General features: G+C 48.8%; 1 protein-coding gene across 1 annotated transcript in view; it reads left to right on the forward strand.

Moving 5' to 3' along the window:
- Positions 1 to 14158, forward strand: part of atp10a (ATPase phospholipid transporting 10A) — a 135711-nt gene that overhangs the window by 62350 nt on the left and 59203 nt on the right. Inside the window, exons 7-9 of the mRNA XM_042322815.1 lie at positions 3419 to 3671; positions 4389 to 4612; positions 7048 to 7242. Coding sequence (XP_042178749.1) covers positions 3419 to 3671; positions 4389 to 4612; positions 7048 to 7242 — 672 coding nt within the window. The remainder of the gene's footprint in view (positions 1 to 3418; positions 3672 to 4388; positions 4613 to 7047; positions 7243 to 14158) is intronic.

The raw sequence follows: 14158 nt of genomic DNA on the forward strand, positions 1-14158 counted from the left end.
TAGTATGGTAGAAACCCTTAATGTCCCCTTAGTATGGTAGAACCCTTAATGTCCCCTTAGTATGGTAGAAACCCTTAATGTCCCCTTAGTATGGTAGAACCCCTTAATGTCCCCTTAGTATGGTAGAACCCCTTAATGTCCCCTTAGTATGGTAGAACCCTTAATGTCCCCTTAGTATGGTAGAACCCTTAATGTCCCCTTAGTATGGTAGAACCCTTAATGTCCCCCTTAGTATGGTAGAACCCTTAATGTCCCCCTTAGTATGGTAGAAACCCTTAATGTCCCCTTAGTATGGTAGAAACTTTAATGTCCCCTTAGTATGGTAGAAACCCTTAATGTCCCCTTAGTATGGTAGAACCTTTAATGTCCCCTTAGTATGGTAGAACCCTTAATTCCCCCTTAGGATGGTAGAAACCCTTAATGTCCCCTTAGTATGGTAGAACCCTTAATGTCCCCTTAGTATGGTAGAACCCTTAATGTCCCCTTAGTATGGTAGAACCCTTAATGTCCCCTTAGTATGGTAGAACCCTTAATGTCCCCCTTAGTATGGTAGAACCCTTAATGTCCCCTTAGTATGGTAGAAACCCTTAATGTCCCCTTAGTATGGTAGAACCTTTAATGTCCCCTTAGTATGGTGGAACCCTTAATGTCCCCTTAGTATGGTGAAACCCTTAATGTCCCCTTAGTATGGTAGAACCCTTAATGTCCCCTTAGTATGGTAGAAACCCTTAATGTCCCCTTAGTATGGTAGAAACCCTTAATGTCCCCTTAGTATGGTAGAACCCTTAATGTCCCCTTAGTATGGTAGAAACCCTTAATGTCCCCTTAGTATGGTAGAACCCTTAATGTCCCCTTAGTATGGTAGAAACCCTTAATGTCCCCTTAGTATGGTAGAACCCCTTAATGTCCCCTTAGTATGGTAGAACCCCTTAATGTCCCCTTAGTATGGTAGAACCCTTAATGTCCCCTTAGTATGGTAGAACCCTTAATGTCCCCTTAGTATGGTAGAACCCTTAATGTCCCCCTTAGTATGGTAGAACCCTTAATGTCCCCTTAGTATGGTAGAAACCCTTAATGTCCCCTTAGTATGGTAGAACCTTTAATGTCCCCTTAGTATGGTAGAAACCCTTAATGTCCCCTTAGTATGGTAGAACCTTTAATGTCCCCTTAGTATGGTAGAACCCTTAATTCCCCCTTAGGATGGTAGAAACCCTTAATGTCCCCTTAGTATGGTAGAACCCTTAATGTCCCCTTAGTATGGTAGAACCTTTAATGTCCCCTTAGTATGGTAGAACCCTTAATTCCCCCTTAGGATGGTAGAAACCCTTAATGTCCCCTTAGTATGGTAGAACCCTTAATGTCCCCTTAGTATGGTAGAACCTTTAATGTCCCCTTAGTATGGTAGAACCCTTAATTCCCCCTTAGGATGGTAGAAACCCTTAATGTCCCCTTAGGATGGTAGAAACCCATAATGTCCCCTTAGTATGGTAGAACCCTTAATGTCCCCATGTAGCAGCAGCACAAAGTTCAATAAATGTCTCCAGATAAATGTACGTCTTCTATCGGAGTTATATATGATGGTGTTGTCTATGTCTTAAGGTGTTAGTCACGTAAATGTCTCCGTCTACAACCTTGTCAGTCACAAGCCACCTCAAGCTTAGTCTCCCACAAAGCTCTGTTTTTGTGTGAAATGGAATCTGTGGTATTTTCTCTCCTGTTCCTAAATGTGTTGATCAGATACAGCAACAATAAAAGGTATGTGAACCCTTTGGAATCACCTGGATTTCTGCTTAAATTGGTCATAACATTTTATCTGATCTTCATCCAGGTCACAACAATAGACAAACACAGTCTGCCTAAACTAATAACACAAACAATTATATGTTCATGTCTTTATTGAACACACTGTGTAAACATTCACAGTGCAGGGTGGGAGAAGTATGTGAACCCTTGGATTTAATAACTGGTTGACCCTCCTTCTTAATCTCCGGTCTTCTTAGATTGTGATTAGATTGATTCTTTTTGTTCGATGGATGGCTCACATCAGGCAGTGCTTCTTGTGAATAGCCAACTCAAATTTTGTGAGTGTTTGGTATGGGGCAGGTCAGCTCTAACCAACATCTCCAATCTCGTCTCAATGACTGGACTCCAGGTTAGCTGACTCCTGACTCCAACTAGCTTTTGGAGAAGTCATTAGCCCAGGGGGGTTCACATACTTTTCCCAACCTACACTGTGAATGTTTAAATTATGTATTCATTATAGAAGAGAAATACAATTTGTGTGTGATTAGATTAAGCACACTGTGTGTCTGTTGTGACTTAGATGGTCAGATCACATTTTATGACAAATGTATGCAGAAATCCAGGTTCTTCCAAATGGTTCACATACTTTTCTTCCAATGTAGATGTCTCCCTTCACATCCCTATCAGTTACAAGTCACCACAATGATTTTTACAATGTTTCCACCAAAGACACAGGATGTTGCCCAAATGGTCCATAGGGTGCTGGTCTTAAGTAGAGCACTATGTAGGGAATAGGGCGCTGGTCCTAAGTAGAGCACTATATAGGGAATAGGGCGCTGGTCCTAAGTAGTGCACTATATAGGGAATAGAGCTCTGGTCTAAAGTAGTGCACTATATAGGGAATAGGGCGCTGGTCTAAAGTAGTGCACTATATAGGGAATAGGGCGCTGGTCTTAAGTAGAGCACTATATAGGGAATAGGGCGCTGGTCTTAAGTAGAGCACTATGTAGGGAATAGGGCGCTGGTCCTAAGTAGAGCACTATATAGGGAATAGGGCGCTGGTCCTAAGTAGAGCACTATGTAGGGAATAGGGTGCTGGTCCTAAGTAGTGCACTATATAGGGGAATAGAGCTCTGGTCTAAAGTAGTGCACTATATAGGGAATAGGGCGCTGGTCTAAAGTAGTGCACTATATAGGGAATAGGGCGCTGGTCCTAAGTAGTGCACTATGTAGGGAATAGGGCGCTGGTCCTAAGTAGAGCACTATGTAGGGAATAGGGTTCTGGTCTAAAGTAGTGCACTATGTAGGGAATAGGGCGCTGGTCTAAAGTAGTGCACTATATAGGGAATAGGGTTCTGGTCTAAAGTAGTGCACTATATAGGGAATAGGGCTCTGGTCTAAAGTAGTGCACTATATAGGGAAAAGGGCACTGGTCTGAAGTAGTGCACTATATAGGGAATAGGGCTCTGGTCTAAAGTAGTGCACTACATAGGGAATAGGGCTCTGGTCTAAAGTAGTGCACTACATAGGGAATAGGGTTCCATTTGGAACACATTCTCAGACTTTGTAATCTGTCCTGTCAGAGGTATACATGACTGTGTTGGGTTTCCTGCTCTTGTTGTTGTCTCCCTCCAAAAGACGTCTTTGTCTGTAACAGAATCTCTTCCGTCTTTAGGTCCTGATCCCCGTCTCGCTGTTCGTGTCCATAGAGATTGTGAAGATCTGCCAGGTGTATTTCATCCATCAGGACCAAGACCTGTACGATGAGGAGACTGACTCTCATCTGCAGTGTAGAGCTCTGAACATCACCGAAGACCTTGGGCAGATGCAGTACATCTTCTCTGACAAGACCGGAACACTCACAGAGAACAAGATGGTGTTCAGGAGATGTACGGTGGCCGGGGTGGAGTATAGTCATGATGCCAATGGTGAGACCATACTGTAGGGTTACGGTGAGACTGTAGGGTTACGGTGAGACCGTAGGGTTACGGTGAGACCGTAGGGTTACGGTGAGACCGTAGGGTTACGGTGAGACCGTAGGGTTACGGTGAGAATGTAGGGTTACGGTGAGACTGTAGGGTTACGGTGAGACTGTAGGGTTACGGTGAGACCGTAGGGTTACGGTGAGACCGTAGGGTTACGGTGAGAATGTAGGGTTACGGTGAGACTGTAGGGTTACGGTGAGACTGTAGGGTTACGGTGAGACTAGGGTTACGGTGAGACTGTAGGGTTACGGTGAGACTGTAGGGTTACGGTGAGACCGTACTGTAGGGTTACGGTGAGACCGTACTGTAGGGTTACGGTGAGACCGTACTGTAGGGTTACGGTGAGACTGTACTGTAGGGTTACGGTGAGACACTACTGTAGGGTTACGGTGAGACTGTAGGGTTAGAAGATAGTACTCCCACGACGTGAACAGTGAGGGAGGCCTGGGGTGTATTCATTAGACACTAAACAGAATGAAACAGGGTGGGACTAACTGCAAAAAAAATGTAAACGTGTTACGTTGCGTGACCTAATGAATATAACCCATCTCGCACTGCAGTCTGCTAGATCACACTGTTGTTGTTTATCTAGGATTGAGGAAGTTTGAATTCTAGTAGCAGCTTTGTATTATAATATTCTGTGTTGTCTGTCCTCACCAGCGAGGCGTCTGGCCATGTACCAGGACCTGGTGGACTCAGAGGAGGAGGACTGTACGTCCCACAGTGGCACCTTGCCCAGACGGGACAGCGTCACCAGCAACCAGAGTGCTGCCAAGGTGGTGCTGCGCTCCCAGAGCACCAAGTCCCACCGCAGGACTGGCAGCCGGGCCGAAGCCAAGAGGGCCAGCATCCTGTCCAAACACACTGCATTCAGCAGCCCCATGGTACTTACTACAACACACTGCATTCAGCAGCCCCATGGTACTTACTACTCTATTATTACTCAACACACTGCATTCAGCAGCCCCATAGTACTTACTACTCCATTATTACTCAACGCACTGCATTCAGCAGCCCCATGGTACTTACTACTCCATTATTACTCAACACACTGCATTCAGCAGCCCCATGGTACTTACTACTCCATTATTACTCAACACACTGCATTCAGCAGCCCCATGGTACTTACTACTCCATTATTACTCAACACACTGCATTCAGCAGCCCCATGGTACTTACTACTCCATTATTACTCAACACACTGCATTCAGCAGCCCCATGGTACTTACTGCAACACACTGCATTCAGCAGCCCCATGGTACTTACCACTCCATTATTACTCAACACACTGCATTCAGCAGCCCCATGATACTTACTACTCCATTATTACTCAACACACTGCATTCAGCTGCCCCATGGTACGTACTACTCAATTTATTACTCAACACACTGCATTCAGCAGCCCCATGGTACTTACTACTCCATTTTTACTCAATACTGCATTCAGCAGCCCATGGTACTTATCACTCCATTATTACCCAACACACTGCATTCAGCAGCACCATGGTACTTACTACAACACACTGCATTCAGCAGCCTGATGGTACTTACTACTCCATTATTACTCAACACACTGCATTCAGCAGCCCCATGGTACTTATGACAACACACTGCATTCAGCAGCCCCATGGTACTTACTACTCCATTATTACTCAACACACTGCATTCAGCAGCCCCATGGTACTCATTACTCCATTATTACTCAACACACTGCATTCAGCAGCCCCATGGTACTTACTGCAACACACTGCATTCAGCAGCCTCATGGTACTTACCACTCCATTATTACTCAACACACTGCATTCAGCAGCCCCATGGTACTTATTACTCCATTATTACTCAACACACTGCATTCAGCAGCCCCATGGTACTTACTACAACACACTGCATTCAGCAGCCCCATGGTACTTACCTCTCCATTATTACTCAACACACTGCATTCAGCAGCCCCATGGTACTTACTACAACACACTGCATTCAGCAGCCCCATGGTACTTATCACTCCATTATTACTCAACACACCGCATTCAGCATCCCCATGGTACTTACTACAACACACTGCATTCAGCAGCCCCATGGTACTTACCTCTCCATTATTACTCAACACACTGCATTCAGCAGCCCCATAGTACTCATTACTCCATTATTACTCAACACACTGCATTCAGCAGCCCCATGGTACTTACTACAACACACTGCATTCAGCAGCCCCATGGTACTTACTAAAACACATGGCTCAGAGCTGTGTCTATCGGCTACAGCAGGGGAATTCCAATCTTACTCTACGAGGTTCAGAGTACTGCTGTTTTTTTTATTTTTACCTGACCATTTATTGCACTCACCTGGTGTCCCAGGTCTAAATCAGTCCCTGAATAGAGGGAAGAATGGGGGTGAGAAGCAGTGGAACTGGCTTGGAAGGTCCATAGTTGGGTTTGAGGGGATCTACAGTATGACCGGAGGGCAGCAGGTAGCCAAGAGGTTGGAGAGGGCAGCATGATGGAGATGATGGAGAGGGCAGCATGATGGAGAGGGCAGCATGATGGAGAGGGCAGCATGATGGAGAGGGCAGCATGATGGAGAGGGCAGCATGTTGGAGAGGGCAGCATGTTGGAGAGGGCAGCATGTTGGAGAGGGCAGCATGTTGGAGAGGGCAGCATGCTGGAGAGGGCAGCATGCTGGAGAGGGCAGCATGTGCTGGAGAGGGCAGCGTGCTGGAGAGGGCAGCGTGCTGGAGAGGGCAGCGTGCTGGAGAGGGCAGCGTGCTGGAGAGGGCAGCGTGCTGGAGAGGGCAGCGTGCTGGAGAGGGCAGCGTGCTGGAGAGGGCAGCGTGCTGGAGAGGGCAGCGTGCTGAGAGGGCAGCATGCTGGAGAGGGCAGCGTGCTGGAGAGGGCAGCGTGCTGGAGAGGGCAGCATGCTGGAGAGGGCAGCATGCTGGAGAGGGCAGCAGCGTGTTGGAGAGGGCAGCAGCGTGTTGGAGAGGGCAGCAGCGTGTTGGAGAGGGCAGCAGCGTGTTGGAGAGGGCAGCAGCGTGTTGGAGAGGGCAGCAGCGTGTTGGAGAGGGCAGCAGCGTGTTGGAGAGGGCAGCAGCGTGTTGGAGAGGGCAGTTTGTTACAAGTCAGACGAGTCAAATCTGGTGGGAATCTAATTATCCTAGATGCCTTTTTCTTCCGTTCTTCCCTTGAAGAAGGCATCGCTGATCCTGGGCTATGTTTCTGTGTGTAGGTTTCTCGTGGTGGGTTAAATGCAAAAAAAATACTAATTTCCATGACCTGAAAATGACAAAAAACATTATTCTGAACCTACTCTCTCTCTTCAACAGGAGAAGGACATCACCCCTGACCCTCAGCTCCTGGAGAAGGTCAACCACTGCAGCAGCCAGATGACCTTCAAGAGGTTCCACAGCCAGTCCCTCTCTCAGCTGCCCTCTGACCTCACGGACATCATCGACTTCTTCATCGCCCTCACCATCTGTAACACAGTGGTGGTGTCATCACCCAATCAGCCACGGCAGAAGGTAGGCACTGAGTGTACAAAACATTAGGAACACCTTGCTGATATTGAGTTGCATCCCCCTTTTGCCCTTAGAACAGCCTCAATTCGTCAGGGCATAAGACTCTACAAGGTGTTGTAAGCGTTCCATAGCGCCACCCGCGGGTAGATTTAGGTATTGGTGGGTAAGAATGTCTTTCATCAGCCACGTCTGGAGGGCTCTACAGTGCTATAGATCCACGTCTGGAGGGCTCTACAGTGCTATAGATCCACGTCTGGAGGGCTCTACAGTGCTATAGATCCACGTCTGCAGGGCTCTACAGTGCTATAGATCCACGTTTGGAGGGCTCTACAGTGCTATAGATCCACGTCTGTAGGACTCTACAGTGCTATAGATCCACGTCTGCAGGGCTCTACAGTGCTATAGATCCACGTCTGCAGGGCTCTACAGTACTATAGATCCACGTTTGGAGGGCTCTTTAGTACTATAGATCCACGTCTGCAGGGCTCTACAGTACTATAGATCCACGTTTGGAGGGCTCTACAGTACTATAGATCCACGTTTGGAGGGCTCTACAGTACTATAGATCCACGTTTGGAGGGCTCTACAGTGCTTAGATCCACGTCTGCAGGGCTCTACAGTGCTATAGATCCACGTTTGGAGGGCTCTACAGTGCTATAGATCCACGTTTGGAGGGCTCTACAGTGCTATAGCTCCACGTCTGCAGGGCTCTACAGTGCTATAGATCCACGTTTGGAGGGCTCTACAGTGCTATAGCTCCACGTCTGCAGGGCTCTACAGTGCGAGCATTAAATTTGCATTAGTGAGTAAAAGTAGTCAAAAGTCAAGTATGAGCATATGAGCGAGTTTTATGCTTTATTTCTGTTGTTTTGTTTCACAGCTGCTAATCGCACAAAGGAATACCCAGCAACAGCTTTGCACTGATAGATCCATGTTTGGAGGCGCTGGCAACAGGCATAAGCAGTATTCCACATTACTACTTACATGATGAAATCCAGCAGTATTCCACATTACTACTTACGTGATGAAATCCAGCAGTATTCCACATTACTACTTACTTGAGGAAATCCAACAGTATTCCACATTACTACTTACTTGAGGAAATCCAGCAGTATTCCACATTACTACTTACATGATGAAATCCAGCAGTATTCCACATTACTACTTACATGATGAAATCCAGCAGTATTCCACATTACTACTTATTAATACATGATGAAATCCAGCAGTATTCCACATTACTACTTACATGATGAAATCCAACAGTATTCCACATTACTACTTACATGATGAAATCCAACAGTATTCCACATTACTACTTATTAATACATGATGAAATCCAACAGTATTCCACATTACTACTTATTAATACATGATGAAATCCAACAGTATTGTTACGGCTTTCTTCCGTCGAAGGAGAGTCGGACCAAAATGCAGCGTGGTTAAATCGAGACATCTTTAATGACGATAAATACGAACAATACAAAAACAACAAACGGAAATGTGAAAACCTATACAGCCTATCTTGTGACAACAAACACAGAGACCGGAACAATCACCCACAAACACAGTGAAACCCGGGCTACCTAAATATGGTTCCCAATCAGAGACAACGATAATCACCTGACTCTGATTGAGAACCGCCTCAGGCAGCCATAGACTTTCCTAGACAACCCTACTCAGCCACAATCCCAATACCTACTAAAACCCCAATACAAAAACACACCACAAAATAAACCCATGTCACACCCTGGCCTGACCAAATAAATATAGAAAACACAAAATACTAAGACCAGGGCGTGACAGAACCCCCCAAGGTGTGGACTCCCGGCCGCACACTCAAACCCATAGGGAGGGTCCGGGTGGGCGTCTGTCCACGGTGGCGGCTCCGGCTCGGGACGTGGACCCCACTCCAACCAAGTCTTAGTCCCCCTGTAACGCGTCCTTTGATTGGCGACCCTCGCCGCCGACCTTGGCCTAATAACCCTCACCAAGGACCCCACTGGATTGAGGGGCAGCTCGGGACCGAGGTGGAAGCTCGGGACCGAGGTGGAAGCTCGGGACCGAGGTGTAAGCTCGGGACCGAGGTGGAAGCTCGGGACCGAGGTGGAAGCTCAGGACCGAGGTGGAAGCTCAGGACCGAGGTGGAAGCCCGGGACCGAGGTGGAAGCTCAGGACCGAGGTGGAAGCTCGGGACCGAGGTGGAAGATCGGGACCGAGGGAAGCCCAGTACTGAGAAAGCTCAGGCAGGTAGTAGGCTCTGGCAGATCCCGGCTGACTGGCGAATCCTGGCTGACTGGCGGATCTGGAAGATCCTGGCTGACTGGCGGATCTGGAAGATCCTGGCTGACTGGCGGATCCTGGCTGACTGGTGGCTCTGGCTGCTCTGGCTGCTCCATGCAGACTGGCAGCTCTGGCTGCTCCATGCAGACTGGCAGCTCTGGCTGCTCCATGCAGACTGGCTGCTCCATGCAGACTGGCTGCTCCATGCAGACTGGCAGCTCTGGCTGCTCCATGCAGACTGGCAGCTCTGGCTGCTCCATGCAGACTGGCTGCTCCATGCAGACTGGCTGCTCCATGCAGACTGGCAGCTCTGGCTGCTCCATGCAGACTGGCAGCTCTGGCTGCTCCATGTAGACTGGCAGCTCTGGCTGCTCCATGCAGACTGGCAGCTCTGGCTGCTCCATGCAGACTGGCAGCTCTGGCTGATCCATGCAGACTGGCAGCTCTGGCTGATCCATGCAGACTGGCAGCTCTGGCTGATCCATGCAGACTGGCAGCTCTGGCTGATCCATGCAGACTGGCAGCTCTGGCTGATCCATGCAGACTGGCAGCTCTGGCTGATCCATGCAGACTGGCTGCTCCATGCAGACTGGCAGCTCTGGCTGCTCCATGCAGACTGGCAGCTCTGGCTGCTCCAGCAGACTGGCAGCTCTGGCTGCTCCATGCAGACTGGCAGCTCTGGCTGCTCCATGCAGACTGGCAGCTCTGGCTGATCCATGCAGACTGGCAGCTCTGGCTGATCCATGCAGACTGGCAGCTCTGGCTGATCCATGCAGACTGGCAGCTCTGGCTGATCCATGCAGACTGGCAGCTCTGGCTGATCCATGCAGACTGGCAGCTCTGGCTGATCCATGCAGACTGGCTGCTCCATGCAGACTGGCAGCTCTGGCTGCTCCATGCAGACTGGCTGCTCCATGCAGACTGGCAGCTCTGGCTGCTCCAAGCAGACTGGCAGCTCTGGCTGCTCCATGCAGACTGGCAGCTCTGGCTGCTCCATGCAGACTGGCAGCTCTGGCTGCTCCATGCAGACTGGCAGCTCTGGCTGCTCCATGCAGACTGGCAGCTCTGGCTGCTCCATGCAGACTGGCAGCTCTGGCTGCTCCATGCAGACTGGCTGCTCCATGCAGACTGGCAGGTCTGGCTGCTCCATGCAGACTGGCAGCTCTGGCTGCTCCAAGCAGACTGGCAGCTCTGGCTGCTCCATGCAGTCTGGCAGCTCTGGCTGATCCATGCAGACTGGCAGCTCTGGCTGATCCATGCAGACTGGCAGCTCTGGCTGATCCATGCAGACTGGCAGCTCTGGCTGATCCATGCAGACTGGCAGCTCTGGCTGATCCATGCAGACTGGCAGCTCTGGCTGATCCATGCAGACTGGCAGCTCTGGCTGATCCATGCAGACTGGCAGCTCTGGCTGATCCATGCAGACTGGCAGCTCTGGCTGATCCATGCAGACTGGCAGCTCTGGCTGATCCATGCAGACTGGCAGCTCTGGCTGATCCATGCAGACGGGCAGCTCTGGCTGATCCATGCAGACGGGCAGCTCTGGCTGATCCATGCAGACGGGCAGCTCTGGCTGATCCATGCAGACGGGCAGCTCTGGCTGATCCATGCAGACGGGCAGCTCTGGCTGATCCATGCAGACGGGCAGCTCTGGCTGATCCATGCAGACGGGCAGCTCTGGCTGATCCATGCAGACGGGCAGCTCTGGCTGATCCATGCAGACGGGCAGCTCTGGCTGATCCATGCAGACGGGCAGCTCTGGCTGATCCATGCAGACGGGCAGCTCTGGCTGATCCATGCAGACGGGCAGCTCTGGCTGATCCATGCAGACGGGCAGCTCTGGCTGATCCATGCAGACTGGCAGCTCTGGCTGATCCATGCAGACTGGCAGCTCTGGCTGATCCATGCAGACTGGCAGCTCTGGCTGATCCATGCAGACTGGCAGCTCTGGCTGATCCATGCAGACTGGCAGCTCTGGCTGTGCTGAACAGGCAGGAGACTCCGGCAGCGCTGGAGAGGAGGAAGGCTCTGGCAGCGCTAAACAGGCGGGAGACTCCGACAGCGCTGGAGAGGAGAAAGGCTCTGGCAGTGCTGAACAGGCGAGGCGCACTGAAGGCCTGGTGCGTGGTGCTGGCACTGGGTAGAGGACATGCACAGGAAGCCTGGTGCAGGGAGCTGCCACCGGAGGACTGGTGTGTGGAGGTGGCACTGGATAGACCGGACCGTGCAGGCGCACTGGAGCTCTTGAGCACCGAGCCTGCCCAACCTTACCTGGCTCGATGCCCACTCTAGCCCGGCCAATACAAAGAGCTGGTATGTACCGCACCGGGCTATGCACCCGCACTGGAGACACCGTGTGCTCCGCAGCATAACACGGTGCCTGCCCGGTCTTTTTAGCCCCCCGGTAAGCACAGGAAGTTTGCGCAGGTCTCCTACCTGGCGTAGCCATACTCCCTGTGAGCCCCCCCCCAATACATTTTTGGGGCTGACTCTCGGGCTTCCATCCGCGTCGCCGTGCTGCCTCTTCATACCAGCGCCTCTCCGCTTTCGCCGCCTCCAGTTCTTCTTTGGGGCGGCGATATTCTCCAGGCTGTGCCCAGGGTCCTTTTCCGTCCAATATTTCCTCCCAAGTCCAGAAGTCCTGTGATCGCTGCTCCTCACGATAAACAGGGGGAGTTGGCTCAGGTCTGAACCCTGACTCTGCCACACTCTCCCTGAGCCCCCAAGAAATTTTTGGGGCTGACTTTCGGGCTTCCTTGCCAACCGTGTTCCCTCGTATCGTCGGCTCCTCTCTCCGGCTGCCTCTGCTCTCCTAAGTGCCTCCACCTGTTCCCATGGGAGGCGATCTCTTCCAGCCAGTATCTCCTCCCAAGTGTAACAACCCTTGCCATCCAAAACGTCTTCCCATGTCCATTCCTCCTTTCGCTGTTTCTGCTGTCGCTGCTTGTCACCACGCTGCTTGGTCCGTGTGTGGTGGGTGATTCTGTTACGGCTTTCTTCCGTCGAAGGAGAGTCCGACCAAAATGCAGCGTGGTTAAATCGAGACATCTTTAATGACGATAAATACGAACAATACAAAACAACAAACGGAAATGTGAAAACCTATACAGCCTATCTTGTGACAACAAACACAGAGACCGGAACAATCACCCACAAACACACAGTGAAACCCGGGCTACCTAAATATGGTTCCCAATAGGAGACAACGATAATCACCTGACTCTGATTGAGAACCGCCTCAGGCAGCCATAGACTTTCCTAGACAACCCTACTCAGCCACAATCCCAATACCTACTAAAACCCCAATACAAAAACACACCACAAAATAAACCCATGTCACACCCTGGGCTGACCAAATAAATATAGAGAACACAAAATACTAAGACCAGGGCGTGACAAGTATTCCACATTACTACGTATTAAAGCAGTATACCACATTACTACTTATTAATACATGATGAAATCCAGCAGTATTCCACATTACTACTTATTAATACATGATGAAATCCAGCAGTATACCACATTACTACTTATTAATACATGATGAAATCCAGCAGTATTCCACATTACTACTTATTAATACATGATGAAATCCAGCAGTATTCCACATTACTACTTACATGATGAAATCCAGCAGTATTCCACATTACTACTTATTAATACATGATGAAATACAGCAGTATTCCACATTACTACTTACATGATGAAATCCAGCAGTATACCACATTACTACTTATTAATACATGATGAAATCCAGCAGTATTCCACATTACTACTTACATGATGAAATCCAGCAGTATTCCACATTACTACTTATTAATACATGATGAAATCCAGCAGTATTCCACATTACTACTTATTATTACATGATGAAATCCAGCAGTATTCCACATTACTACTTACATGATGAAATCCAGCAGTATTCCACATTACTACTTATTATTAATACATTATGAAATCCAGCAGTATTCCACATTACTACTTATTAATACATGATGAAATCCAGCAGTATTCCACATTACTACTTACATGATGAAATCCAGCAGTATTCCACATTACTACTTATTATTAATACATGATGAAATCCAGCAGTATTCCACATTACTACTTATTAATACATGATGAAATCCACTACATGATGATCTGTATGTCATTGTGTCAGTCAGGGGACAACACTACATAATGATCTGTATGTCATTGTGTCAGTCAGGGGACAACACTACATAATGATCTGTATATCATTGTGTCAGTCAGGGGACAACACTACATAATGATCTGTATGTCAGTCAGGGAACAACACTACATAATGATCTGTATGTTATTGTGTCAGTCAGGAGACAACATTACATAATGATCTGTATGTCAGTCAGGGGACAACACTACATAATGACCTGTATGTCAGTCAGGAGACAACACTACATAATGATCTGTATATCACATCTAGTCATGGAGATGTAGAATAGTCACATCTAGTTATGGAGATGTAGAATAGTCACATCTAGTCATGGAGATGTGTAAATCAGTCATGGAGATGTAGAATAGTCACATCTAGTCATGGAGATGTAAATCAGTAGGATAGTCACATCTAGTCATGGAGATGTAGAATAGTCACATCTAGACATGGAGATGTAAATCA

Source organism: Oncorhynchus tshawytscha, linkage group LG06, assembly GCF_018296145.1.
Source record: "Oncorhynchus tshawytscha isolate Ot180627B linkage group LG06, Otsh_v2.0, whole genome shotgun sequence".
Taxonomy (NCBI): Eukaryota; Metazoa; Chordata; class Actinopteri; order Salmoniformes; family Salmonidae; genus Oncorhynchus; species Oncorhynchus tshawytscha.